The following is a 27,500-nucleotide window of genomic DNA, read 5'->3' as shown; positions in this document are numbered from 1 at the left end:
AGTCACGGAAATGGCACCGAAAACCTCACGCCTTGAATCAAGGAAACCTTTTTATGGCTCAAAATTAGAAGATTTCGACATGGCCGAGACCTGAAGAAAGGAATGGACTGACTGCCCGCCAAAGGGTAGCACAATAATCAACGACCCCTCTATCCAACCACTACCGGGATTCCACGAGCTGACAAGAAAGCAGTGGGTACATGCAAACAGGATCAGATCCCGACACGGCAGGACAGCGACAAACCTGTACCGCTGGGGCTACCGAGATTCGCCCAAGTGCACAGCATGTGGTGGTGCCAAACAAGATATGGACCACTTGGTCCTGCACTGCCCGTCCACAGCCGTGCCAGGGGGCTATGATACCGTCCATCAAGGAGGACAAAAATACCTGGACTAGAGTGAAACGGTTCACTTGGAGGTGTAACCATAAGAAACTACTACTACTAACGACAACTCACTAGGCGGTGCAAAAACCAAATAATGACGTCAAACTGCCAGTCCTTTGGATTTCAATGTCAGGCTATAACATGACTTGGTGCTATTAATTAATTTCTTCTGACGTATTGTTCTATTCCTCTGTGGTTCGTGGGAAAAAGCTGTGTTGCCAAAAGAAAGTATGCCCTTGGCTAAGAAGCTTTTAACATTGCCATCCGGAAGTATAACGGACCAACACACAAAACTGTATGTATCCATGAACGTTTATAGTCAGGTTAATACAGTTCAGTGAGCATTAGTCATAAACGCGGATGGTAAAAAACAATAACAAAGACCTGAGTGACGTCAACTTCGAACTATCTATATTATGTTGTGCTTGCTCTGTTGTGTATGTCAAGGAGTGGATGGTACGCTTGCTATGTCTACTTTCATATAATAAACTTTACTTGAGATTTTATAAGCGCAATATCCACTAAACGGGTTCAAAGCAGTTTACATGTCCCTAGCCAAATACAGCACTTATCTTTAGGACGAGAAATGACGCCTGCTATGCGATACTAATTTTTTTTCGGTCAGAGGCAACGCTGTTAATTGACATGTACTCATTTTACACACGGGTGCGATGAGAGTGTGTGAGTGAAGAGCATTTTCCAAGGACTCAACTATGCGCCGCTCAGCTCAGAGCAGGACTCAAACCTATGACTTTCCGATCCGAAGGCGAATGTCATATCACTAGACCAGATAGCTGCACAGCTTGATAACCGATAATAAACATATTAAACATGTAAAATCACTGATATGTAGAATATAAACACCCATAATAATAATAGTATTGATGTTCACATAATTTACTTCTGTACACCTATATACTAACCTTCAAGTTCCAGCACTGGGAGAAACCGGATGTCGGATACGTCATGTGAACTTGATGGATCCGACCCGACCGTCAAGCTGAAGATCAAAAATTGGACACCGGCACATCTAAGCGGAGACAGGTGGAAATGTTTGCAATTTCCTTTCGCTGAAAGTAGATCCATTGAGATCCTAAGTTATGGTAAGTTGTAAACTAAATTATCATAAAATAATTAAGATGATGATGAGAATAATAATAATAATTATATAATAATAATAATAATAATAATGATGATGATAATAATAATAATAATAATAATAATAATAATAATAATAATAATAATAATAATAATAATAATAATAATAATAATAATAATAATGGCGATGATGAGAATGATGATGATGATGAAGATGATGATGATGATGATGATGATGATGATGATGATGATGATGATGATGATGATGATGATGATGATGATGATGATGATAATGATAATAATAATAATAATAATAATAATAATAATAATAATAATAATAATAATAATAATAAAATAATAATAATAATAATAATATTAATAATAAATAATAATAATAATAATAATAATAATAATAATAATAATAATAATAATAATAATAATAATAATAATAATAATAATAATAATAATAATAATAATAATAATATTAATAATAATAATAATAATAATAATAATATGCCTTGTGATCAGAATGTGTAAAAGTCAAAACATGATCAAATGTATGGGGTTTTTCTCCTCTGGATACCCTTTATGCTCCCCGGATAACTATTTCATACGGGCGTCCGCCATTGTTCCGATAGTTTAGAGCCAGTGTTACTTAGCTACCATGCGTCATTAGGAAGGAAGTGACGCTACGACTTTTGAATCCTATTATGACTAAAATAGGGCCAATGATGATAATTGAATGCACAACATCAAGACATTCAAATAAAAGTCCAGATTCAAAGTTTCATTTTTACTGCTTTATTTGTTGTGTTAAATCCGAAATCCAAATCAAATAGCATGGTCATAATTCAATCAGTTTTATAAATTCCAAATCCGTAATATCAGTCCAAATGTAAAGTCATTTTGCCTAAGTAACCATTTTCAATATAAGTGTAATATTTCTAAGTCCGTACAATAAAGATTCTTAGTAAGATGTTAGAACTTGCTGCATACTAGAAAAGTGCAGTTCATAGTGAAGTAGAATGCAGAATCGCATAGTAGAATAGAATCAAAAGGTAGAATCCCGATTTTGATGACAAACACCCTATTTTATCCCATATTAGCCACTCCCACGCCTCGTTCTGAAAAAAGTCCGCGAAATTAAAGGGGAGGCAAGAGAAAATCAGCTGATCGTTAAAATAGTAACAGAAAAGTGGAGGTGCTCGGCAATGAATGCAAGAAAGACATTTAAAACGCCGTAAAAATGTTTAAAAATCACTTAATGTTATAATTACCATCCATAACAACCTGTCAAATTCACATATGTAAGATGCCAAGCCAAAATTAATAATAAAATAATAAAGAACACGATTGACCGGTGGTCCGTTGACTACACATGCATACGAGTACCAGAAATATTTTGTAAACAATGTAACACAATATAATGTGTAAGTTTCAAAGCAAATGCAACCACAAATAACATCAAAGAACAATGTGGGACTACTGTTTTAATTTCATAAAACCAAACGTATATTTTCTGCCCCCGATATTGAACGTGTAGTTAGTATGTATCGTACAAACAACATTCGTTTAGACAGGTAGTCGGGATTCTAGCGCCAGTTTTATTTGGGCAACCATGATTGGGATTTCACTCAATGCACTTATTATTAATTATTATCATTATATAATAATAATAATAATAATAATAATAATAATAATAATAATAATAATAATAATAATAATAATAATAATAATATAATAATAATAATAACAATAATAATAATAATAATAATAATAATAATAATAATAATAATAATAATAATAATAATAATTAATAATAATAATAATAATAATAATAATAATAATAATAAGCAGTTGAAAGGATATAGTCTTTGGTGTATAAGTGCATATGTACAATATTTCTTATAATAAATGCTTCAAAACAAAATAAAACTAAAAAAAATAAATAAAGAATAAATGAATAAAAATATCTATTTGGGCATTTACTTACATTAATAGTCTTGAAAATCACAATCACAATCCATGAAAATTAAATATCCCAAAATCCGAAGAAGACATGAATTTAATCCAAAATCCAACACAGGAATGTATTTTAATAGGAGACAGATAAAGCATTACATGCAAACAACAATACCCCACTCTGCGTTTAACGGGCTTGTGGCCGTCACATTGTAAATTGTGGCCGCATTAGGGTAATCGGTGTCCTAAAGACTGACACACTGACATACAATCAATGAGAACTATAAAGAATCCATTCTAGAATTCAACTACAAACTGAAAAGCATGATAAATATCACTCTCTCAAATAATTTCCTTTGCTCAGGTTCACTCACACTCTCCTTTATTGCAAAACATTGATAAGTGAGATAAAGTTTGTATTTCAATTATAAACTTAATCACATAACCTAAATGATGGAGAATAAAAACAGCTAATTATAAAAAAAACTTCACAGATCAAGTTATCTAATTGAACTCCGCATATTTAGCTTAATTACTCATTGACCATATATTTTTTTTAATGGCATTGTTTCATTTAAACAAGACCATGACGCTTATGCCTGGACCGGGTATTCACAAATTCTGCTTTTGTGTTCCACTTTTCGAATCGAATTAATCTCTATCTTATCCGTTTATTTGCAAATTTTCGGCACTTTATAAATAAGACCATAACGCTTATGTCTGGACCGGTTGTTCGCAAATTCTGCCTTTGTGTTCCACTGTTCGATTAGAATTAATCTCTATTTTTTCCGTTTATTTGCAAAGTTTCTGCACTTTATAAATAAGACCATAGCGCTTATGTCTGGACCAGGCATTCGCAAATTCTGCTTTTGTGTTCCACTTTTCGAATCGAATTAATATCTAGTCTATCCGTTTATTTGCAAAGTTTCTGCATTTTATTAATAAGACCATAACGCTTATGTCTGGACCAGGCATTCGCAAATTCTGCTTTTGTGTTCCACTTTTCGAATCGAATTAATCTCTATTTTATCCGTCTATTTGCAAAGTTTCTGCACTTTATAAATAAGACCATAACGCTTATGTCTGGACCGGGCATTCGCAAATTCTGCTTTTGTGTTCCACTTTTCGAATCGAATGAATCTCTATCTTGTCCGTTTATTTTCAAAGTTTCTAGATTTTATAAATAAGACCATAACACTTATGTCTGAACCGGGCATTCGCAAATTCTGCTTTTGTGTTCCACTTTTCGAATCGAATTAATCTCTATTTTATCCGTTTATTTGCAAAGATTCTGCACTTTATAAATAAGACCATGATGCTTATGTCTGGACCGGGTATTCGCAAATTCTCCTTTTGTGTTCCACTTTTCGAATCGAATTAATATCTAGTCTATCGGTTTATTTTCAAAGTTTCTGCATTTTATAAATAATATTAATTGTTCAAAATTTTACCTTACACCCGATATTACAAGTACAAGTGAGCCAGGTGAAGAAGATTGTCAAACAGTGTGACAGATGAAATAGGAAGAGAGAGAGAGAGGGAGGGGGAGAGGAGAGAGAGAGAGAGAGAGAGAGAGAGAGAGAGAGAGAGAGAGAGAGAGAGGGTAAGAGAGAGAGAGAGAGAGGGTAAGAGAGAGAGAGAGAGAGATATTCGTTTTTTGTTCAAAATCTCTCTCTCTCTATCTCTCATTGCACAAGGTTGTGCTATTTACTACTATTTATCAAGAACAGCCAAGCTGGCAACCCAGTCTCTGTATAAACTAAGCAAGATGGCAACAGGGACCTCGCTCCTTATCCAATGCCGAAGCTTTAGTTTGAGTCGAACGGTTTTGTTAAAAAAAAAACACCCAAAATAAGTTCGTGTCGTAAGTGATGGAAGTTGAAGTCGGCTTATTATAAAATCGTTTTTATGGTCTGTTTGGATTACCCTTTTTAAATAGAAAAAGTGAATATATCATAAACTTGAAGAATAGGCAAGCTAAATGAAATTTAAATTGACTGATTAAATGAGTACGCGAGGCTGAGTTGCGAACGACTACTGGGTTCCGACATTCCGATCCCAGTGTCATTCATGTTCACCGTACCGTGTTACTGTCTACACACTACACTGCATTGTTAGTGACTGGTCATGTCTTTTTTGTTTGTATGTTTTACGCAAGCTTAATAAAAATTAAATTGACTGATTAAATGAATACGTGAGGCAGAGTTGCGAACGACTCATGGGTTCCGACATTCCGATCCCAGTGTCAGTCATGTTCACCGTACTGTGTTACTGTCTACACACTACACGGCATTGTTAGTGACTGGTCATGCCTGTTTTGTTTGTATGTTTCTTTTAATATGGGTCAATTTACAAAGAATAATAATAGAAATGTTCAAAACAAAAACTAGATTCACTATTACGTGCCTGTAATGAAGTGCTTTCCACAAACCGTGAGCGAGAATGATGGTGGAGGTAATGGCAACCATGTGGGTTTGTTATTGTTTCCTACCTCCGTCCACCCGCGCATCCGGTTGCACACCCACGCTGATTCTGACCAATTGTAACCGTTCCCACAATTCCTTCAGACCACACCCCCTACTAATTTTGACAGTTCCATGCCAACCTAAAATCAACCCCCTAAAAGTAAAACCGAATCATGCTCAAGTCGAAAAGTTAAATCTCTACATATTAATGCTAAACCCCGCCTTTTATGATATAATATTACTTATGGTGAACGTCAGATTTAACGTTCAATATGCCCAAATACTTACTTACTTATCCGAACCAGCGACCACCTGAGCTCTAGCCCTTCGGTCTTGTGCCATGACGTAGAAGTTAGACGTCTTTTGTAGTTGTTCCAGGTGACTATAAAGTGTGTTACTGATGCTTGGATTTGGTGGGAGGAATGTGCATCTCAGGTCTTCAAGAGGTTGACATTCAAGCAAGTGGTGTGTTACTGTTTCATTGGGGTGTTAGCATAGGGGGCAGGAAGAGGACGTGTCTTTTGTAATTTTGCTTAAATGGTTGCTGAGCGGTATGTCTTGTGTTCTTAGTTGAAATATGACGCTTTGCTTGTGTCTTCTGAGCTTATTTAGGCAATCAGTCTTTACAGGAGTGGTCATATGGGAAAACATACATCTACCCGTGGTGCTCATTGCCCAACTGTTCATCCATTCTTCTCTCTTATTTGTTTTGATTATTTGTTTCGCTGTGTCTAAGGAAACTGGAATTGATGGTTGTAAAAGTGTTGATCCGAGTCTGGCTAGTCTGTCTGCATTGTCATTTCCTGGTATATTTGAATGTCCCGGTATCCACTGAAGAGATAAGTCTACTCTGTGTGTTGTAAGGAATTCGTCTAGTTGAGATCTTAAACTATTGAACGTTGAGGAGAGTTTATCTAAATCTGGAGCTTGGAGAACGTAACCGATTTGGAGTCTGTGAAGATGACAAATCGGTAATACGAACTATAATTTGATGCTTTTATCCCCAAATACCAAGTAACACCGATCAAAGAAAGTAATTTTCTAGTACCCAATATAATGACCAGTCCTTTAACATTGGGACGCAAAACTGTCAAAAACCCACTAAATAATGACCAAGTTTAACTGATATACAAGCACCGTGAACTCATTAAACCCACTTAGAACTCTTGTGTAACCTTTTGCACAAGCTAACTCTCTTACAATACTAATAATGATGATGATGATGATGATAATAATAATAATAATAATAATAATAATAATAATAATAATAATAATAATATGATGATGATGATGATGATGATGATAATAATAATAATAATAATAATAATAATAATAAATTATTATTGTTATTATTATTATTTTATTATTATTATTATTATTATTATTATTATTATTATTATTATTATTATTATTATTATTATTATTATTATTATTATTATTATTATTATTATTATCATCATCCAAAATTTCTTTTCCTTGTTTTAGTCCCCGTGACCAGCGTGTCTATACAGCAGGACATTGACAGATTCAGCAATCCGTCACGTGGTACCATAGCCACTTGCATCTCGTCCCCTTCCCGCCCCGCTGCCGACGTTCAATGGTACATTAAAAATGATGATGGGTCAGAGGTCAAGGTCACCATACAAGCTGACCTGAAGGAGGTAAGAAAAGTTAAGTTGGATTAATCTACACTTTTTCTATAGATAGAATGCGCTTGGCCAAGGAGTTCATAACATTGCCATCCGGAAGTATAACGGACCAACACACAAACTCTGTGTAACCATGAACTTTTATAGTCTGGTTAATACAGTTTAGTGAGAACAACTCACAAAGGCGGATGGCAAAAACAATAACAAAGGCCTGAGTGACGTCATCTGCATACTATCTATAGATAGTATGAAGTTGACGTCACTCAGGTCTATGATATTGTTTTTTGCCATCCGCGTTTATGACTTATTCTCACTAAACTGTATTATCCTAGACTATAAACGTTCGAGGTTACACATAATTTTGTGTGTTGGTCCGTTATTCTTCCGGTCCTCGCGTGCACTTAGTTGCAGGTCTGATAACCGGATATAAAATATAACCTTGAAATAAAATTGGTCTAATGGACAGATTTTTCGTTGGTTTGAGAGTATTTCCATTACAACAATGGACCCATAACAATAAATAAACGCCGGTTGGTGCCATATATATATATATATATATATATATATATATATATATATATATATATATATATATATATATATACCTCACACACATACGCATTCTGTTAGATTATTATATGAATATACAAGTAACAACAAGAGATGAAGTGAGTAGAAAAGTGCCAGAAGACAAAAGAGAATAACATTTTTTTCGCGGCGGTGATGGGGTTTGAACCTGCGACCTTATTGGTACGACAACTCCGCCTGGCCGGTGAGAGCGTGTCTCTACCGTATGACTACCCACGAACCCAAAAAAATTCGTATCAAACTCAGATCATTCATTACTAGAGCTCTCTCTCTCTCTCTCTCTCTCTCTCTCTCTCTCTCTCTCTCTCTCTCTCTCTCTCACCGACTACTGGAGACCGCGGGTCCAACATACAACCACCGCGAAGTTAGCAGGCCAGCAATTAAGCTTAATAGCCAATATTCTCAACACAAACATATAACATAAAAATAATTGAGACATTGAGTAAGCTCCGGTATATGGGGTGAATTTTTAATTCGAAAAGTGAGTGGAGCAGGCACTTTTGTTGATAACAACAAGAGATGAAGTGAGTAGAAAAGTGCCAGAAGACAATAGAGACTAAATTATTTTATTCTCTATTGTCTTCTGGCACTTTTCTACTCACTTCAATTCTTGTTGTTACCAACATAAGTGCCTGCTCCACTCATTTTTCTGAATTAAATATACAAGTCCGATTTTTATAGATTAATGGGTGACATAGATGAATATAGTGTATCTTATCTTATCATATCTTTTATTACAGAATGTGGAGACGGACTTCAACGGCCTCGCCGTAACCACCAGCTCTGTCTTGTTTTCTCATGACGACGACCACGGTATCAACGTGTTTTGTAAGACAACGAACAAAAGACGTAACAATCCCATTCCTTCAGATATACTATCTGTTATCGTCAAATGTAAGTCGAGTATTAACAAGGTTTGCACTATTCAGTATCTGATACTGAATAGTGGTTTTGCACTATTCAGTATCTGATACTGAATAGTGGTTTTGTACTATTCAGTATCTGATACTGAATAGTGGTTTTGCACCATTCAGTATCAGACACTGAATAGTGGTTTTGCACTATAATACGGTGTTTTTTTTCCGAAACCCGACAAAGTTATGGGAAGAGGGCAGCTGTGGGAGTGAATCTCGGACTCAGAGAAGTGTACAACAGTGGGGAGTGAACCTGGGACTGGGTTTCAGCGGGTTTCGTATAAAAAGCCGGACGACACCTGGCAATATCCGACATAGTTATGGGACGTAGGAAGCAGCGTGTGTGTGTGTGTGTGTGTGTGTAGAGGCTGAGGGGGGGGGGGGGGGGAGGAAGGGGTGAACCTGAGATTCAGGGAAGTGTACACCAGTGGGGAGTGAACCTGGGACTCTGGGTTTTATAAAAAAGCAATAACAAATTGGGGGGGGGGGGGATTACTTTTGTACGAAACCCGACAATATGCGGCAAAGAAGTGGAAAATAGGCAATGCGTGGGGAGTGAACCTGGGACTCAGTGAAGTGTACACCAGTGGGGAGTGAACCTGAGACTATGGTTTTCGGCGAGCTTCAGCTAGTTTCATATAAAATCAATTACTTTTTTACAAAACCCGACAAAACCTTGCAATATCCAAGAAAGTTATGGGTAGCAGGCAACAGTGGGGAGTGAACCTGAGATTCGGGGAAGTGTACACCAGTGGGGAGTGAACCTGGGACTGGGTTTCGGCGGATTTTGTTATTTTAAAAAAGCAATTACTTTTTGTTTACGAAATGAGCCAAATGCCAACAAATTGGGGCAAAGTTATGGAAAGTAGGCAAATAATGGGGACTGAACCTGAGACTCAGGGAAGTGTACACCAGTAGGGAGTGAACCTGAGACTCTGGGTTTAGGCGAATTTCAGCGAGTTTCATATATAAGCAATTACTTTTTTATGAAACCCGACGAAACCTGGCAATATCCGACAAAGTTATTGAAGTAGGCAATAGTGGGGGGTGAACCTGAGATTCATGGAAGTATACACATGTGGGGAGTGAACCTGAGACTCTGGTTTTTGGTGGGTTTCAGCGAGTTTCATATAAATGCAATTACTTTTATACGAAACCCGGCAATATCCGACAAAGTTATGGGAAGTAGGCAACAGTGGGGAGTGAAACTGAGACTCAGGGAAGTGTACACCAGTGGGGAGTGAACCTGAGACTATGGTTTTCGGCGGTTTTCAGCGAGTTTCACATAAAAACTATTACTTTTTTTACGAAACCAGGCAATATCCGAAAGTTATTGAAAGTAGGAAAACAGTGGGGAGTGAACCTGAGACTCAGAGAAGTTACACCAGTGGAGAGTGAACCTGAGACTATGGTATTTGGCGGGTTTCAGCGAGTTTCACATAAAAGCAATTACTTTTTTACGAAACCCGACGAAACCTGGCAATATCCAACAAAGTTATTGAAGTAGGCAACAGTGGGGGGTGAACCTGAGATTCAGGGAAGTGTACACTTGTGGGGAGTGAACCTGGGACTCTGGATATTGTAAAAAGACAATACCAAGGGGGAGGGGGAATTACTGTTTTACGAAACCCGCCAAAACCCGACAAAGTTATGGGAAGCAGGCAGCAGTGGGGAGTGAATCTGGGATTTGGACACAGATGAGGATTGAACCTGGGACTGCGAGAGGCTGATACCAGTGGACAGTGAGCTCAGAATGTACTTTTATTTCGAAACCTACCGAAATTATCAAAAGTTATGGGAAGTGGGCACCATTGGGCAATGAACCGGGACTCAGGGAAGTGCACACTGGTTGAGAGTGAACCTGGGACTGTGAGAAGAGGATATCAGTGGAAATGAACCTGGGACTATGGGAGTTGGGTACCAGACGAGACTGAAGCAATTACTTTTTTACGAAACCCACCAAAACCCACCGAAAAACCATAGACTTAGGTTTACTCCCCAATAGTGTACACTTCCCTGAGTCTCAGGTTCACTCCCCCACTGTTGCCTTCTATCTTTCCATAACTTTGTTGGATATTGTTGGGTTTCGTAAAAAAGTAATTGCTTTTTTTTTACGAAACCCAGTCCCAGGTTCACTCCCCAATGGTGTACACTTCCATGAGTCCCAGGTTCACTCCCCACTGCTGCCTGCTTCCCCTAACTTTGTCAGGTTTCGGCGTGTTTCGGCAGGTTTCAGGTTTCGTAAAAAAAGAAACACCCCTAAAAATACCACGTGTATTCAGTAAATAGATGTCAATTGTAGTCTAATATTCAGTATCTGTTTAAATTATTATTATTATTATTATTATTATTATTATTATTATTATTATTATTATTATTATTATTATTATTATTATTATTATTATATTATTATTATTATTATTATTATTATTAGACGTCTATTATTATTATTATTATTATTATTATTATTATTATTATTATTATTATTATTATTATTATTATCACGTAAATTTTAATATAATACTGCAATTAATTCACGGAAGTACATCATTCAATTAAAAATGGCAGAAAGTCTGGCCACATATTTATAATGAATCGGGATTGTCTTAGATGACAAAACAAACAAAGTTATTCATAATAATATTTGTTTTTATCATAATATATCGCTTTTAAAAACTCTTTGAAGACATATTTTCCTTTTCTATAATGACATAATTAATTAATTAATTAATTAATTAATTAATTAAATTCAATTAAATTCAATTACCTTTATTCATCCCCAAGGGGAAATTTGTCTTTAGCGTCTTTTCCAAGGGAAGACTGGAATAACCCAGGCGTCTGAAAAAGTGAGCTAGGGCGAGGTGACTTGCTCAAGGTCACACAACTGGGCAGGGATCGAACTCGGTACCTTTTGAGTACGAACCAAACCAAAGACCGAACCGCGTATAACTCACTTGTCTCAGAACACCTTTGTGTCATATCACTTTTACTTCAATATTTTGAAAGAAGAGGATTTCTTTATATATTTTATAAAATCCTTTAAGAATTTAATAGGAGTTTTGTAATACGCTTCAACAGTCGCAACATCACTTCCCTCGTAATAACGCATGGTAACTTAGTAACTGACTCTAAACTATCGGAACAATGGCGGACGCCCTTATGAAATATTTCTCCGACGAGCATAAAAGCGTATCGAGAAGAAAAAAAACATTATAAATCTGATCATGTTTTGACTTTTACACATTCTGATCAGAAGACCTATGAAAAGTTCTAGCCAGCATGAAGAAAAACAAGTACTGTTTTCTTTGTTTAGAACCAATATGGCCGCCGTTGCTGAGCGACGTGACATCAGACTATTGAATCAAATTGGTATTAAATTAAATGGTATACGAACTTGACATTAGGGTTAAATTCGCTCTAGGTAGAAAACAACATTACATTCTACTACAAGAAATGACGTAAGTAGGAAAGCACCAGAAGACAACAGAGAATAAAAAATTCGCGACGGCGATGGGGGCCGAGGGTCGTAGATAGCTCATACGTAGAGTCACGAAGTCCGTGGCCAGGCGGAGTTGTCGCACCAGTAGGTCGTGGGTTCGAATGCGTTGTTCGAGTCCCCATCGCCGCCGCGAAGTTTTTATTCTCTGTTGTCTTCTGGCACTTTCCTACTCACTTCTTGTTATTATCTACATAAATGCCTGCTCCACTCACTATTCTGATTTACATTCAATTACTGTAATCCTTGATCATGGACTTCTACAGATCCTCCAACCGTTGAGATTCACGCTGATCCCGGTGCCAGTGTACTTGAAGACACCGATGTATCCCTGCACTGCATCGCAAACGGCCGACCACCGCCGTCAATAGAATGGATTCGCAGGGGAGATAACCCCACAGAAGGGACTTTCGATGATTTCATGGTTATTTCCCTTGACCCGATCCTTTTTCTGCAGTCAGTGACGCTAAAAGACAGCGGGAAATACGAATGTATTGCTTCAAATGGTATTGGGGAAGCAGTCAATTCTCCCGTGTTTTTATTTGTCAGAGGTATGTATAAATGAGAATGTAAAGCAAACACCATTGCTATCCTTTGTTTTGCAGCCAGTCAGAGACTCAGAAAGAACAATGAATGATAAATAGATAGATAGGTAAATAGACAGATAGATGAATAGATAGATAGATAGATAGATAAATAGATAGATCGATAGATAGATGGATAGATAGTTTGATGGATAAATAGATTGGTAGATAGATAGATAGATAGATAGATAGACAGACAGACAGATACATTGATAGATAAATAGATAGATAGATAGATTGAGAGCTGGACAAGTAGGTAGATAGATAGATAGATAGATAGATAGATAGATAGATAGATAGATAGATAGATAGATAGATAGATAGATAGATAGATAGATAGATAGATAAATAGATAGATAGATAGATAGATAGATAGATAGGTATTATATTAATATTTACGACAATGTTGGAGTCAGTCTACATCGATGTTTCAGGCCTTTTAGCCATCGTCAGGACTGTGTGTTACATGAGTTTGGTAACTTAGATCTATGTATATGAATTTAAAATTTAAAACCAAACTCATGTAACACACAGTCCTGACGATGGCTAAAAGGCCTGAAACATCGATGTAGATTGACTCCAACATTGTGGTAAATATTAAAATAATAATTCGCTCCATTACTACATGTCGAGCACTATCCGTACCATATTTGTATCAAACACGATTCAATAGATAGATAGATGGATGGATGGATGAAAGGCTGTATGGATGGAATGGATAGGTGAATATATAGATCCACAGATTGATAAATAGATACAAATGACAGAAGTTAAATGGAAATGATGCAATTAAAAAAATGTGAAATTTTATACTGTTTTAACAGCATGCGTTATGTACTAGAGTCTGGTATTGCATCTATATGTGGCATTCTACCCCAAAATGTTACTAAGCTGGGGTACTATAGGTGATGCAAATTGAATATGTTGTCAAAAAATAGATCTATTGTTTCATTGAGATATCATGTAGGGATAGAATTCAAAAATTAAAAAACAATAAATAAATAAATAAAATTATAAATTTATTTATTGTCGGAAATATACTGCATTTTACTCATAGAAGTAATAGCAAATAAGAAATAAGAATAAATATATAAATATGACATCTTTGTGAGCTTTCTCCGACATTGAAATTCATAAACATAGATCTAAGTAAATATAAAAATACACCAACACTCTAGTAAGAATTCATTTTTAGATTAAATTAGGCTTAACCTAAAAGGTTGGGTGAAAATAATTGTATTCAGTGCCTTGAATGAGTTTTGTTTCTACAAAAATATTTGTCATTTTCATATTATTTTGACATAAACTCAGTTTTATCTCACTAGTTCAATTAAATATGCTTTATGGAGAAAATAAAGAAATAGTGTCGTAAAACCGTAAAATACAAAGAAAAAAATTAAATCAAAAACAATAAAAAACATAAAACAAAAACAAAGAGAAAACCAAAACCAAAACAAAAAAAAAAAAAATCCCCCCAAAAAACACTGTACTCATGCGTAAAATGACTACCTGGCCGTCAACAGCGTTGTCTCTGTCGGAAAAATTGTAATATCGCCTGACAGGCGTCGTGTCTCGTTCTACATGTTACAGGTTGCTGTTAGACAGGGACTTTGAGCACATTTATTGGATATCGCACTATATAAAAGCTCTATTTTTTTTTCATTGTTGTAATGGAAACACTCTCAAATCAACGCAAAATAGTGTCCATTACAAAAATGTTAAAACGAGCCCAGAATTCCATCTGGTTGTCAGACCTGCAAAGTATGTTAACGTTGATTACAAACGATTTTTTCCCCAGAAAAACCGGACACATCCGACGAGAATCAATCAAATCAAGCTGACGACTCAAACCAGGAAGATGATGACGACGACGACCACGATTCAGTCTCCGACTCCTATTCCGGCGCGGTCGTCGGCACCGTCATCACCATCGTTGCTGTTCTCATCGTTGTGTCTATCATCGCTTACCTCTACATCAGAAGGAGATAGGATAAACACCAGAACATCGTTGGTAAGTTGTTGCTTGTTTTCTTTTATCATCCTTACAATAAGTACGCTTATGGAGGACAGGACAGAATGGCGAAGACTTGTGGCTCATGTTGGGCGCCCCAAGGGGCGGCCTAAGTAAGTAAGTACAATAACTACAAAGGTTCTGTCGTTATCCACGTTGTACTGTCTATCATCGCTTACCTCTACATCAGAAGGTAGATGGAGTAAACACTAGAACATTGCTTGTAAATTGTTGCTTATTTCTTTTATCATCCTTACAAAAAGTACAAATGTTCTGTATATTGTTGTTAAATGGTTGCTATTTTCTTTTCGTATATTATTATCCATACAATAAATACAACTGTTCTGTCGCTATCCTCATCGTTGTGGTCTATAATCTCTTACCTCTTACATCAGAAGGAGGTGTTGTAAGCACCAGAACATTGTGATAAGCTGTCGCTTTTCTTTCTTTTATCACCCTCATTACATTTCATTTTGCCGCCGTCTTGGCATTGTTGAAGGATGAAGAAGGGTTTAAACCCAGAGCGCTACGTGTTAAGTAATACTATTTATATTTTTCCGTGCGGCTATGTGGTCAAGTGGTATGACACTCGCTTTCGGATCGGAAGGTCCTGGGTTCGAGCCTCGCGCTCGACGCATAGTTGAGTCCTTGGAAAAGGCTCTTTACTCACATTCTCTCACTGTACTCAGGTGTAAAATGAGTACCTCACCGTTAACAGCGTTGTCTGTGTCCGAAAAATTGTAATATCGCCTAACAGGCATCATGTCCCGTCCTACATGTCAAATGTTGCTGTTGACCAGGAACCCCCTGTAAAGCGCTTTGTGCACATTTAGTGGATATTGCGCTATATAAAGCTCAATTCAAAGCTTAATTTAAAAAAAAAACATTTTCGATAGCTAAGCCTTGCATTATATCTAGTCTTTCAGACGTTTGATGATATTGCGAATTTTCCTCATGTATGTAATAGTAATACGAGTCCAGCAGTTAATACGAGGGCAGCGTGGCTCAGTGGTACGGTCTTTGCTTCCTACCTAAAAGGTACCGAGTTCAATCACCCGCCGCTGCTCTGTGTGGCATTGAGCAAGTCACCTCGCCCTATTCACGTTGCGGCGCTGCTCTGCGGCTGACGCCTGGGTTATTCCAGTCTTCCCTTGGAATAGACCCTAAAGACAAATTTCCCCTTGGGGATGAATAAAGGGAATTTTATCTTATTTATTAATTTATTTATTTTGAAGGAAAAGAGCGTCTCTGAACCATAATAATGATTTAGAACCAAAAATTTTCCCATTTCAATATTGAAGTTTACAGAATATATCTTCAGACTGGAATGACTTGAACATAATTATTGTTTATGGAGCATAAAGTTGTGATTGTTCTCTTCCTCCGTATCCAATACTCTTCAACAGTCGTAACGTCACTTCCCTCGTAATGACGCAAGGTAACTTAGCAACTGGCTCTAAACTATCGGAACAATGGCGGACGCCCTTATGAAATATTTCTCCGGCGAGCATAAAAGCGTATCAAGAGGAAACAAACCCGCATATATTTGATCATGTTTTGACTTTTACACATTCTGATCACAAGACATATGAAAAGTTCTTGCCAGCTTGAAGAATAAAAAGTAATGATTTTCTTTGTTTAGAACCAAGATGGTCGCCGTTGCCGGTCGGCGTGACATCAGACTACTGAATCCAATTCTGGTAAAACTTTTTCTTCCCACTGAGGATGATCATCCAGAGCAGATTTTAAAAATAAATATACGTTCTGACGTAATTATTATTCTTTCCATTTCAGTTCATGGCCAAAGACATTCTATCAACAGTACCACGTAAGTTAACGTCATATCAGAGGACTAACAACCTATCTGTCTCCTTGTAAGATCTGATGTGTTTTGTTTGCGTACTCTTATGTAACCCGGTTATGTAGAAACATATGTTATAAGTACCCTTTTATACGGTTGTGAAACGTGGATACTTGACACAGAATGTACGAGGAGGTTATAGGCATTTGAGATGTGGGTGATAGAAGAATGTTGAGGGTTTCATGGACAGACAGGTGTACGAACGAGGAAGTGTTGGAGAAGGTGAGAAAGGGAAGAATACTGATCGATAACATCAGAAAGAGGCAGTTACGGTTTCTGGGACATGTATTGAGAAGAGACGGAATAGAAAAGTTGGTAACATCAGGCATGATCGCAGGAAAGAGAGCTAAAGGAAGACAAAGAATGACTTATTTAAATAGCCTAAGAATGGCCAAATGTGACTTAAAAAGCAACACAGATTTCATGCGCACCGCAGAGGATCGTGATTCGTGGAGACAGCTGACCGGCAATGTGCTCAAGAGTACAAGCCGCGATGGATGATGATGTAACCCGCATCCCCTAATCCCTCAATGTCCATCTTTTTCTATACAAGACAAGCAGAGCTCAGTATATTTAACGCCTGGGTAGAATCAAAATGCTACAAAATTATCTAGTTTTGGGTTTAATGATTTTTGACAAGTCGAAGTTCACATAAATCGAATTATGCAAAAGATCGTGAACTGTGAAAGGAATTGACAAAGACGATTTGAGAGGCAACGGAGGCATCTCCATCAGATGGTTATAAAGCTAAAGGTCTTAGGTCAGTCATATTTGTAAAATGCGATTTGTCAGTGTACGCTAGTATCGGGTTAACCCTCTCCTTACCACCTATTGGAAAATCGTCACATTTGTTACGATGCAACCGTCACTTTTCTCATCCAGATTTCATTTCGTTTTGCTATAGGTACAAAAACTTGACATTCTATAATAGAGCTCATATTGTCGAACATCATTATGTATAGAACGTGCTTGTTGCTTTTATGTTTGATTAAGATATGTCTGTTTTTATGTTGGATGGGTGTGGAGTTTGGGTGAAAATTCTGAAAATGGCTGGTAAGGAGAGGGTTAATGTTACTCTGGATTGAGAGAAAAACACATATCAGGTTTTTATCCAAATGAAATGCGAAATCAAGCCCAGTATGTATGATAATGCTCATGTCATTGAACCCATGTTTTAAGTACGTACATATTGCCGCCATTATGAACTCAATTTCATTGCCACAGAGTATCTAGTTCGTGGTCATAAACATGACATGAATATTTCATCTGTTTGACGAAGCTAATGCAACGCTCTTAACCAATTGATAGCCGTACTCTGGAAAAACTCGTATTTTAAAAAAAATTGGCCAGAAATCTCGTCCTTCAAAAATCGATCGATTTAAACGACCCTTATCTTGGCAAAAAAACTCTCAAACCTGGGACTTTGCGAAGTCTTCCTTAAGTCCCAGGTTTGAGAGGTTTTTTTCCAAAATGATGGTCATTTAAATCGATCGATATTTGAAGGACGAGTTTTGTGGCCAAATTTTTAAATACGAGTTTTTTCTAGAGTGTGTCGGTTAACTGGTCAATGTAACCAATGAATGAGACAAACATTGACGTGAAGGGAGGGAATACAACGCCCCGCGTCACAGGCCTGGAAAATGACAGATCAACACTGTTTTGTTTACCAATGTTGCTCGTGTAAACAGCAAAACAAGCCGATTATTTACTTGTTCTATTCACTATTTGTCCACAATAGCTAGCGTAGATTCGATATTGCAGTGGAATTTGGACGACGTGGGTTTCAGTAATAAAATAAAACATAAAAACTCAAGCATTTATATAGAGCAATATCCACTAAACGTGCTCAAAGTGATTTACAAGGGATCCGTCGTTAACAGCAACACTTAACATGTAGGGCGATATTATAATTATTTTTTCCAACCACTGCAAGAGCTCGAGAGTGCGCGTTGGGAATAGGGTTTGAATTCTAAAACGCAAGAGATTTTATATTCTACCCCTCAATCGATTCCGCTTTCGTCATCTTTTAATGATAGTAAAAAAAGCTAGTCTTTCAGAGCCATAAGGCCCACGGAGCCGGAGTTTATCCCGGTTTCTGTAACGTGAAACGGACAATAGCAATTGCTTGTTATCTTTTGGATAGGGCGCTAGTCTATCGCAAAGTACTTTCCGCCAGATCTAACAGACCCAGCTACCCATTCACTGGTAGGAGGACAGGGGTGTCATTTAAAAATAAATCTTGACTGCACCGGGATAGATCTTGGTCCTTTTGCGTGTGAAGCGAGCGCTCTACCAACTGAGCTTTGATCATAGGCATGTTCAAAAACGTTGATATGTCATTTCTTTTTTTTAGAATCTGAGAGAGGAGAGTTACCGTTTTTATAGGATCTTGTTAGCTGCTGGTTGAAAAAGAAAAATGTACAGAGTACTTGATATTTCTTATTACATAATGTTCTTTTTTGAACTTTTAAAAATATGATTTTTTTTCATTTTTCAAATACGTAGATTAGCACCCATGGCAACAAAGAATGTTATTGTCAAGTCACAGTGACCTCCAGTTCGACACCCATTTTTATTGCGACATATGCAGGCTGCCTCATAAAACATTCATAATAATCTGTCTATTCTCAAATCCTCAGGGGTCAGATTTATCAGTCATGAACGAAAATATCTTTTGTTTTATGGTTCATTGAAGACAGGTTTCTTTTGTTTTGTTTATTTTTAACCGCTAGTTTTTATTTTGAAAAATGCAAGTTTATAATTTCATTCTAAGAAACCAAATTAACGCCCATTAATAGGGATATTTAAAAGTTCAACGTCTTTTTCTGCAAAAGGCGAGTTACCGATCACTGCAGATTTTATACAATAATGTGGTGACTTTCTCCATTATTGTGTTATTGTGTTATTTAGTTGAAGGATAAAATGTTTAATAGTTGATCAAATTTGTTGTTGTTGGTAATATCTAGGATTTCTGGTTGGAGAGTGTTCAATTCCTAGATGGTTCTTGGGAAGAAACTGTTTTTATGTATGTCGGTTCTTTGTGTTGGAATTGTAGAATTGTGTGTTTTGTAAAATATTGTGGTAAATTTATTGCTGTTTTGTCGGAATGTAATGTTCTGTGGAGAAGTTAGAGGTGTTTTTCTTTCCGCCAACTCTCCAGTGTTATCCACTGTAACAATTTCAGGGCGTCAGTAACGCATCCTGGTTCGCTCAAGTAATTGCTGGTGACCAACCTTCAAGCTGCCCTTTGAACTTGTTCGATTTTCTTGAAGTGGCCTTGTTGATAAGGATCCCACACTGTGCAATACGGGTCTGACAAAAGCATTGTATGCCCGTTCTTTCACCTTTGAGGGGCACTGGTACAGGTTCCGCCTCAGGAAGCAAAGAATACGATTTGCATTTGCCACAATATTATCAATATGTTGGTCCCATTTCAGTGATTTGATTAGTTAGTTGGGTATTGTGTCCACGTGTTTTAATAACTGACCACCTATTTGGTGGTCATAATTAATTAGCCGTTGTTTGTTTGTTATTGACATTACAAAGCATTTCTCGGGGTGGGATTTCATCTGCCAGGTTTGTGCCCATGATAAAAGTGGGTCAAGATCATTCTGTAATATTTCTGCGTCGTTCTGGGTGTCAATGACTCGAAATAAGAGACTGGCATCGGCAAACAGATTGAGCTTGGTCAGAGTTGATATGTTTCTTCCTAAGTCGTTAATGAATGCTAGAAAGCAGAGCGGTCCAAGGACAGTTCCTTGAGGCACCTCCGTTAAAAGTTTGCAATTCTCACTTCTATGTCCACTCAGGACTTCCTGAGTTCTATCGCAGAGCCAGTCTTCAAGCCAATAAAGTAGCTTTGGTTCCTTCTGTTTTGAGTCGTTTTCTTCATCGATGGTCTTTTTGGGGGACTTTGGATCGTTGTTTTTAATTCTATGGTATTCCATTTTTCTGAGGAGCCGTCATAAGGCACACTATCAAATACCTTCGAAAAGTCTAAAACAAGTAGATCTATTTTTTTCTGCTGTCTTATGCCTTTCCTATTTCTTCCATGGTGTTTATGAGCTGGATTTCAAAAGATTTATATTTTCGGAACCCATGTTGGTAATCGACTAGCAAATTGTGTCTTTCAAAGTGTTCCATTATTGAATTAAACACAATGTGCTCGAGTACTTTACATGTGACAGACGTCAGTGACACTGGTCTATAGTTCGAGGCAATGTCTCGTTTCCCTTTTTTGTAAACGACAGTGACCAATGCCTGCTTTCAGTCTTTGGGCACACGGCATATGTCGAGTGACTGTTGCATAAATAAGGAGCTATTTCCGTTGCGCATTCTTTCAGGATCCTGATGGGTATCAGATCTGGGCCAGTTGCCTTAGAAGGATTTTGACCCTGGAGCTGTTTGGTTATGCCGTTTGGGTATTGGTTATTCTTGACATTGTAGGAATTTTGCTTCCATTTATAGTAGGCAATGTCGTGTTTTCTTTTGTGTGTATGTTTTTGTAATGTGTGTTGAGAAAGTTTGTTTTCTCTATGGTGTCAGTAGTTTCCGTTTCATCCAGTTTTTGTAAGACTGCTATGCCTGATGTATTTCCAGAAGCGATTTGTGATGTTTTGGTTTATATTTGAATTGGAGTCAGCTTTGAGCCAGTAGCATATTTGTCATGCTCGTTCTTAAGTTTTGTGTTTATTTTCTTACGAAGAGATCTAAAATTGTCCCAGTCCTGTTTTTTGTTGTTGTTGCTAAGTTGTAGCGACGATGCTTTTGTCGAATTAGACGCTTGATGTTTCGTGTCATCCAAGCAAGTGTTGTTTTCTACTTAAGATTTTGCTCGGGATGAGCTTAATGACTGATTCCATGGTGGTTGTTTAGAAATTCTCCCAATGTTTATTTATATCATTTAAATTTGCTTGGTTTTCAAAAGCTTCAAAGTTGTCTTTAAGGTCATTCATTGTCCCGTTCATGTTTCCTTTTGAATATACAAATACTTTTCTTGATGGTTTTTGTCTAATTTGTAGTTTAGCTTTAATTTTGAATTTTACAATGTCATGATCAGTCATTCCTGGAAGAACTTGTATCTTTAGGATGAGGTCAGGATGTGTGCTGATGACGATGTCAAGTATGTTTTCACCACGAGTTGGTTCGAATACTGTTTGGGTCATGTTGAAGTCCTGGAGGATTTTGAAGCATCTTTTAATATATTTGTTTGCCATATTGTGGATTTGATTTGACGCTTATGTTTTCCTATTTGATATCAGGGAGGTTGAAGTCTCCAGCAAGTACTATTACTATATAGGGTGGAGTTTTCCCACTATTGTAGATGTTTGACACTGATTCGTATAGTTGTTCCATTACAATTATTCCGCTGGACAGTTGTCTATAAAAAATAAAAATAAAAAAGATCTTTTATATAGCGCAATATCCACTAAAATGTGCTCAAAGCGCTGTACAAGGGGTCCCTGGTCAACAGCAACATTTAACATGTAGGACGGGACATACCGCCTATAGGCGATATTACAATTTTCGGACAAAGACACTGCTGTTAACGGCCAGGTACTCCTTTTACACCTGAGTACGGTGAGAGAATGTGAGAAAAGAGCCTTTTCCAAGGACTCAACTATGCACCGAACGCGAGGCTCGAAACCAGGACCTTCCGATCCGAAAGCGATATGCCGCTATAAAAGCCACCAAAGAAGATTCTCCTCCAGACATTGACATTTTTGTCCAGATAATTTCGCTATTAGTGTCTGCATGTCTCTCGAATGATGATATTATATTACTTTCCACCGCTATTAAGACGCTTCCTTTGCCTAGTGCACGGTCCTTTCTCTCATGCGATGTGTCGAGGTTATTGTCATCATTAAATATGGATTTGCTGTCGATGTCTTTGTTTAAGTGAGTTTCCATTGCAATTAGAATACCGGGACGGTGGGTGTGTATTAGTTGTTCCAGTTTGAACGTTTTATTTACGCTTATTAAACTACGACAATTCAGGTGAATAACCGTGATTGTTTCCTGTATTTATTCCTACATTATTTATATTTGATCGTTGAGTTGTTCTGAATTGTCTGTGTGTGTATTTATTTAATTGTGTGTTTAGAGTGTTTTTTTTTTCTGTAGGCTGGCACGATCGTTTTAATGGATGATTAATTATGGGTGTAAGAAAACGGACGCGACTGTCGCGTCGTGAACATTGGTAAGAAATTTTACGTTGCGAAATTACTTTATGATGATGTAATGATGGCACCAAGGAATTTACCCAATGGAAACCGTACGGTGCTCTTATTGGCTAACCAACCAGCGGCCTCGATGAGAAAAATATCCGCCATTGAGACGTTGGCTGGGAATCGCGTTACTATAGTAAACAAGCGCTGATCGGCCGTTTATGAAAACAAGTTGCTGCTCGCTCGTTTAACTCAAAATTATTCAAAACGATCTCTCTAAAATGATATAAATGTGACTTTTTAAGGTTTTCTTCACGGTCAAAACCACACAACATTCTATTAATGATTACGTCCGAGGCAAAAAGGAATATTGACAGGTCGACAGAGAGTTGAACTCGTGAGACGACAAACATCAATGCGAAGTGTAGCGAGAGTCAAGCTATTGTTTGTCTTGTCCTGTTCTATAGATAGTATGCAGATGACGTCACTCAGGCCTTTGTTATTGTTTTTGCCATCCGCGTTTGTGAGTTGTTCTCACTAAACTGTATTAACCAGACTATAAAAGTTCATGGTTACACAGAGTTTGTGTGTTAGTCCGTTATACTTCCGGATGGCAATGTTGTGAACTCCTTGGCCAAGCGCATTCTATCTATAGATAGTATGCAGATGACGTCACTCAGGCCTTTGTTATTGTTTTTGCCATCCGCGTTTGTGAGTTGTTCTCACTAAACTGTATTAACCAGACTATAAAAGTTCATGGTTACACAGAGTTTGTGTGTTGGTCCGTTATACTTCCGGATGGCAATGTTGTGAACTCCTTGGCCAAGCGCATTCTATCTATATAGAGAAAGGGATAAATAGTATAGCCTCGTGTGTGAGTGGTTGTGTGTCATAGTCTTGTTTTTAAATTGTTTCTGTTGTTTATGTGTGTAGTGATGACTCTCTCACACTCAATTTCAATGCCGAAAGAGGAATTCCCGCACACAAGAAAGGAGAATTGGAGTGGTATTTGGCATACATATTGTATAGATAGAATGCGCTTGGCCAAGGAGTTCACAACATTGCCATCCGGAAGTATAACGGACCAACACACAAACTCTGTGTAACCATGAACTTTTATAGTCTGGTTCATACAGTTTAGTGAGAACAACTCACAAACGCGGATGGCAAAAACAATAACAAAGGCCTGAGTGACGTCATCTGCATACTATATAGATAGTATGCAGATGACGTCACTCAGGCCTTTGTTATTGTTTTTGCCATCCGCGTTTGTGAGTTGTTCTCACTAAACTGTATTAACCAGACTATAGATAGAATGCGCTTGGCCAAGGAGTTCACAACATTGCCATCCGGAAGTATAACGGACCAACACACAAACTCTGTGTAACCATGAACTTTTATAGTCTGGTTAATACAGTTTAGTGAGAACAACTCACAAACGCGGATGGCAAAAACAATAACAAAGGCCTGAGTGACGTCATCTGCATACTATCTATAAAAGTTCATGGTTACACAGAGTTTGTGTGTTGGTCCGTTATACTTCCGGATGGCAATGTTGTGAACTCCTTGGCCAAGCGCATTCTATCTATAGTATCTAGTTCTAAATAGATATCTGATTAGAATTATATTATGATATATAAACACAATGCCAAATACAATTCCGAAGTTTCCTTATTTCAAATGAAGTAAAGCTCCAAAACCTAACGGTAGTGATTATAGTACTGGTGTTAGTGAGGTGATGTGGTGTGTGGTGGTGGTTGTAGTTGTAGTAGTAATAGTGATGATGATGTGGTGGTGGTGATGATTGTAGTTGTAGTAGTAGTGGTAGTGATGATGATGTGGTGGTGGTTGTAGTTGTAGTAGTAGTGGTAATGGTAATGATATGGTGGTGGTGGTGGTTGTAGTAGTAGTGGTCGTGATGATGATGTGGTGGTGGTGTTTGTAGTAGTAGTGGTAATGATGCGGCTATGTGGTCTAGTAGTATGACACTCGCTTTCGGATCGGAAGGTCCTGGGTTCGAGCCTCGCGCTCGGCGCATAGTTGAGTCTTTGGAAAAGGCTCTTTACTCACATTCTCTCACCGTACTCAGGTGTAAAATGAGTACCTGGCCGTTAACAGAGTTGTCTTTGTCCGAAAAATTGTAATATCGCCTAACAGGCGTCATGTCCCGTCCTACATGTTAAATGTTGACCAGGGACCCCTTGTAAAGCGCTTTGAGTACATTTAGTAGATATTGCACTATATAAAGCTCAATTTAAAAAAAAATTATTTCAATGATGATGATATGGTGGTGGTGGTGGTTGCAGTAGTAGTAGTGGTAGTGATGATAATGTGGTGGTAGTTGTAGTTGTAGTAGTAGTGATAGTGATGATGATGTGGTGGTGGTTGTAGTAGTAGTGGTAGTGATGATGATGTGGTTGTGGTGGTTATAGTAGTAGTGGTAATGGTAATGATATGGTGGTAGTGGTGGTTGTAGTAGAGTGGTAATGGTAATGATATGGTGGTGGTTGTAGTTGTAGTGGTCGTGATGACGATGTGGTTGTGGTGATTGTAGTAGTAGTGGTAGTGATGATGATGTGCTGGTGGTGGTGTAGTAGTAGTGGTAGTGATAATGATGTGGGGCTGGTGGTTGTAGTAGTAGTGTTAGTGATGATATTGTGGTGGTGGTTGTAGTAGTAGATGATGTGGTGGTTGGAAAACACATTACAGGTTATTATAATACATGATTACACACATTATCTTACTTCATTTTTTGACAGCTTCATTGTGCCATAAATATACGCAACAGTTCTGAAACATTTTATTGTGGATTTTGATATTGTTTGTTGTTTTTCTTGTGTCGTTATGTTGACATAGAGACCGAATGAATGGTAATGACTACATTCTCAGCCAACAATAAAATGGCGCTGAATGCTTTCATTGGTGGACACTTTTTAGGCTTCGAACGTATTCTCATTCGTTTAATTCTATGGATGGCACTCTAGTTGGATTCCCAAAATAGCTGATAAAAGCAGTTCACGGTGATAAACCGTTGTTAAAAAATTTGTATCCATTGGGTTGAAATTTAAAAAGTCACAGTTTGCTAAAAAAAAAAAAAGTCTAATTTTTTAAATTATTATAAATTGCACGAGGAGATTCTTCAGTTACACACAAGTTAATATATAGATAGAATACGCTTGGCCAAGGAGTTCACAACATTGCCATCCGGAAGTATAACGGACCAACACATAAACTCCGTGTAACCATGAACTTTTATAGATAGTATGCAGATGACGTCACTCAGGCCTTTGTTATTGTTTTTGCCATCCACGTTTGTGAGTTGTTCTCACTAAACTGTATTAACCAGACTATAAAAGTTCATGGTTACTCAGAGTTTGTGTGTTCGTCCGTTATACTTCCGGATGGCAATGTTGTGAACTCCTTGGCCAAGCGCATTCTATCTATAGTCTGGTTAATACAGTTTAGTGAGAACAACTCACAAACGCGGATGGCAAAAACAATAACAAAGGCCTGAGTGACGTCATCTGCATACTGTCTATACTTCCCATGATAAAACGAATGACAAACACATAAAAATCACAATATTATCCAGTGCACATAACACACGTCAGTCAGTAAGGCGTGTTACGAGGTTTTGTGTCTCGACGTATTATGGCCTATTTCAATTATATAAATAGTATTCACTTGCCTAAGAAGCTCACAACATTGCCATCCGGAAGTATAATGGACCAACACACAAAAATATGTGTAACCTTGAACGTTTATAGTCTGGTTATTCCATTTAGTGAGAATTGCTCATAAACGCGGATGGCAAAAAAGCAGTAACAAAGACATGCGTGACGTCAACTTCATACTATCTATAAAACGATTTAGTCAGATAAGCATCTTTAATGATTGTTTACGCCTCGAAAGAATGACAATATAGTGTCAATAGGCTTCAACAGTCATGACGTCACTTCCCTCGTAATGACGCATAGTAACTTAATAACTGGCTCTAAACTATCGGAACAATGGCGGACGCCCTTATGAAATATTTCTCCAACGAGCCTAAAAGTGTATCCAAAGGAGAAAAACATTATAAATTATATGATCTTGTTTTGACTTTTATACATTCTGATCATATGACATTTGAAAAGTTCTAGCCAGCATGAAGAATAAAAAGTACCGATTTTCTTTGTTGAGAACCACGCTGCTCGCCGTTGCTGGGCAACGTGACATCAGACTATTGATTTTTTAAAATGAGCTTTTTATAGCGCAATATCCACTAAATGTGCTCAAAGTGCTTTACAAGGGGTCCCTGGTCAACAGCAACGTTTAAC

At 37.4% G+C, this 27,500-nt stretch overlaps 1 protein-coding gene across 2 annotated transcripts in view; it reads left to right on the top strand.

Annotated features, from left to right (window-relative positions):
• LOC144974630 (uncharacterized) overlaps positions 1-27,500 on the top strand; it is a 39,199-nt gene that overhangs the window by 5,672 nt on the left and 6,027 nt on the right. For both annotated transcript variants that reach the window (XM_078917697.1, XM_078917696.1), the window contains exons 5-10: positions 1,317-1,489; positions 7,397-7,572; positions 8,889-9,042; positions 12,825-13,109; positions 14,941-15,153; positions 16,948-16,981. In XM_078917697.1, coding sequence (XP_078773823.1) covers positions 1,317-1,489; positions 7,397-7,572; positions 8,889-9,042; positions 12,825-13,109; positions 14,941-15,131 — 979 coding nt within the window. In that variant the 3' untranslated portion in view covers positions 15,132-15,153; positions 16,948-16,981. The remainder of the gene's footprint in view (positions 1-1,316; positions 1,490-7,396; positions 7,573-8,888; positions 9,043-12,824; positions 13,110-14,940; positions 15,154-16,947; positions 16,982-27,500) is intronic.

Source organism: Berghia stephanieae, chromosome 6 (genome assembly GCF_034508935.2).
Source record: "Berghia stephanieae isolate SIO BIC M18660-M18661 chromosome 6, UCSD_Bste_1.3, whole genome shotgun sequence".
In the NCBI taxonomy this organism is placed as follows: domain Eukaryota; kingdom Metazoa; phylum Mollusca; class Gastropoda; order Nudibranchia; family Aeolidiidae; genus Berghia; species Berghia stephanieae.
Note: the sequence above shows the minus strand (reverse complement) of the source record. Positions and strands in the feature narration are given on the sequence as shown.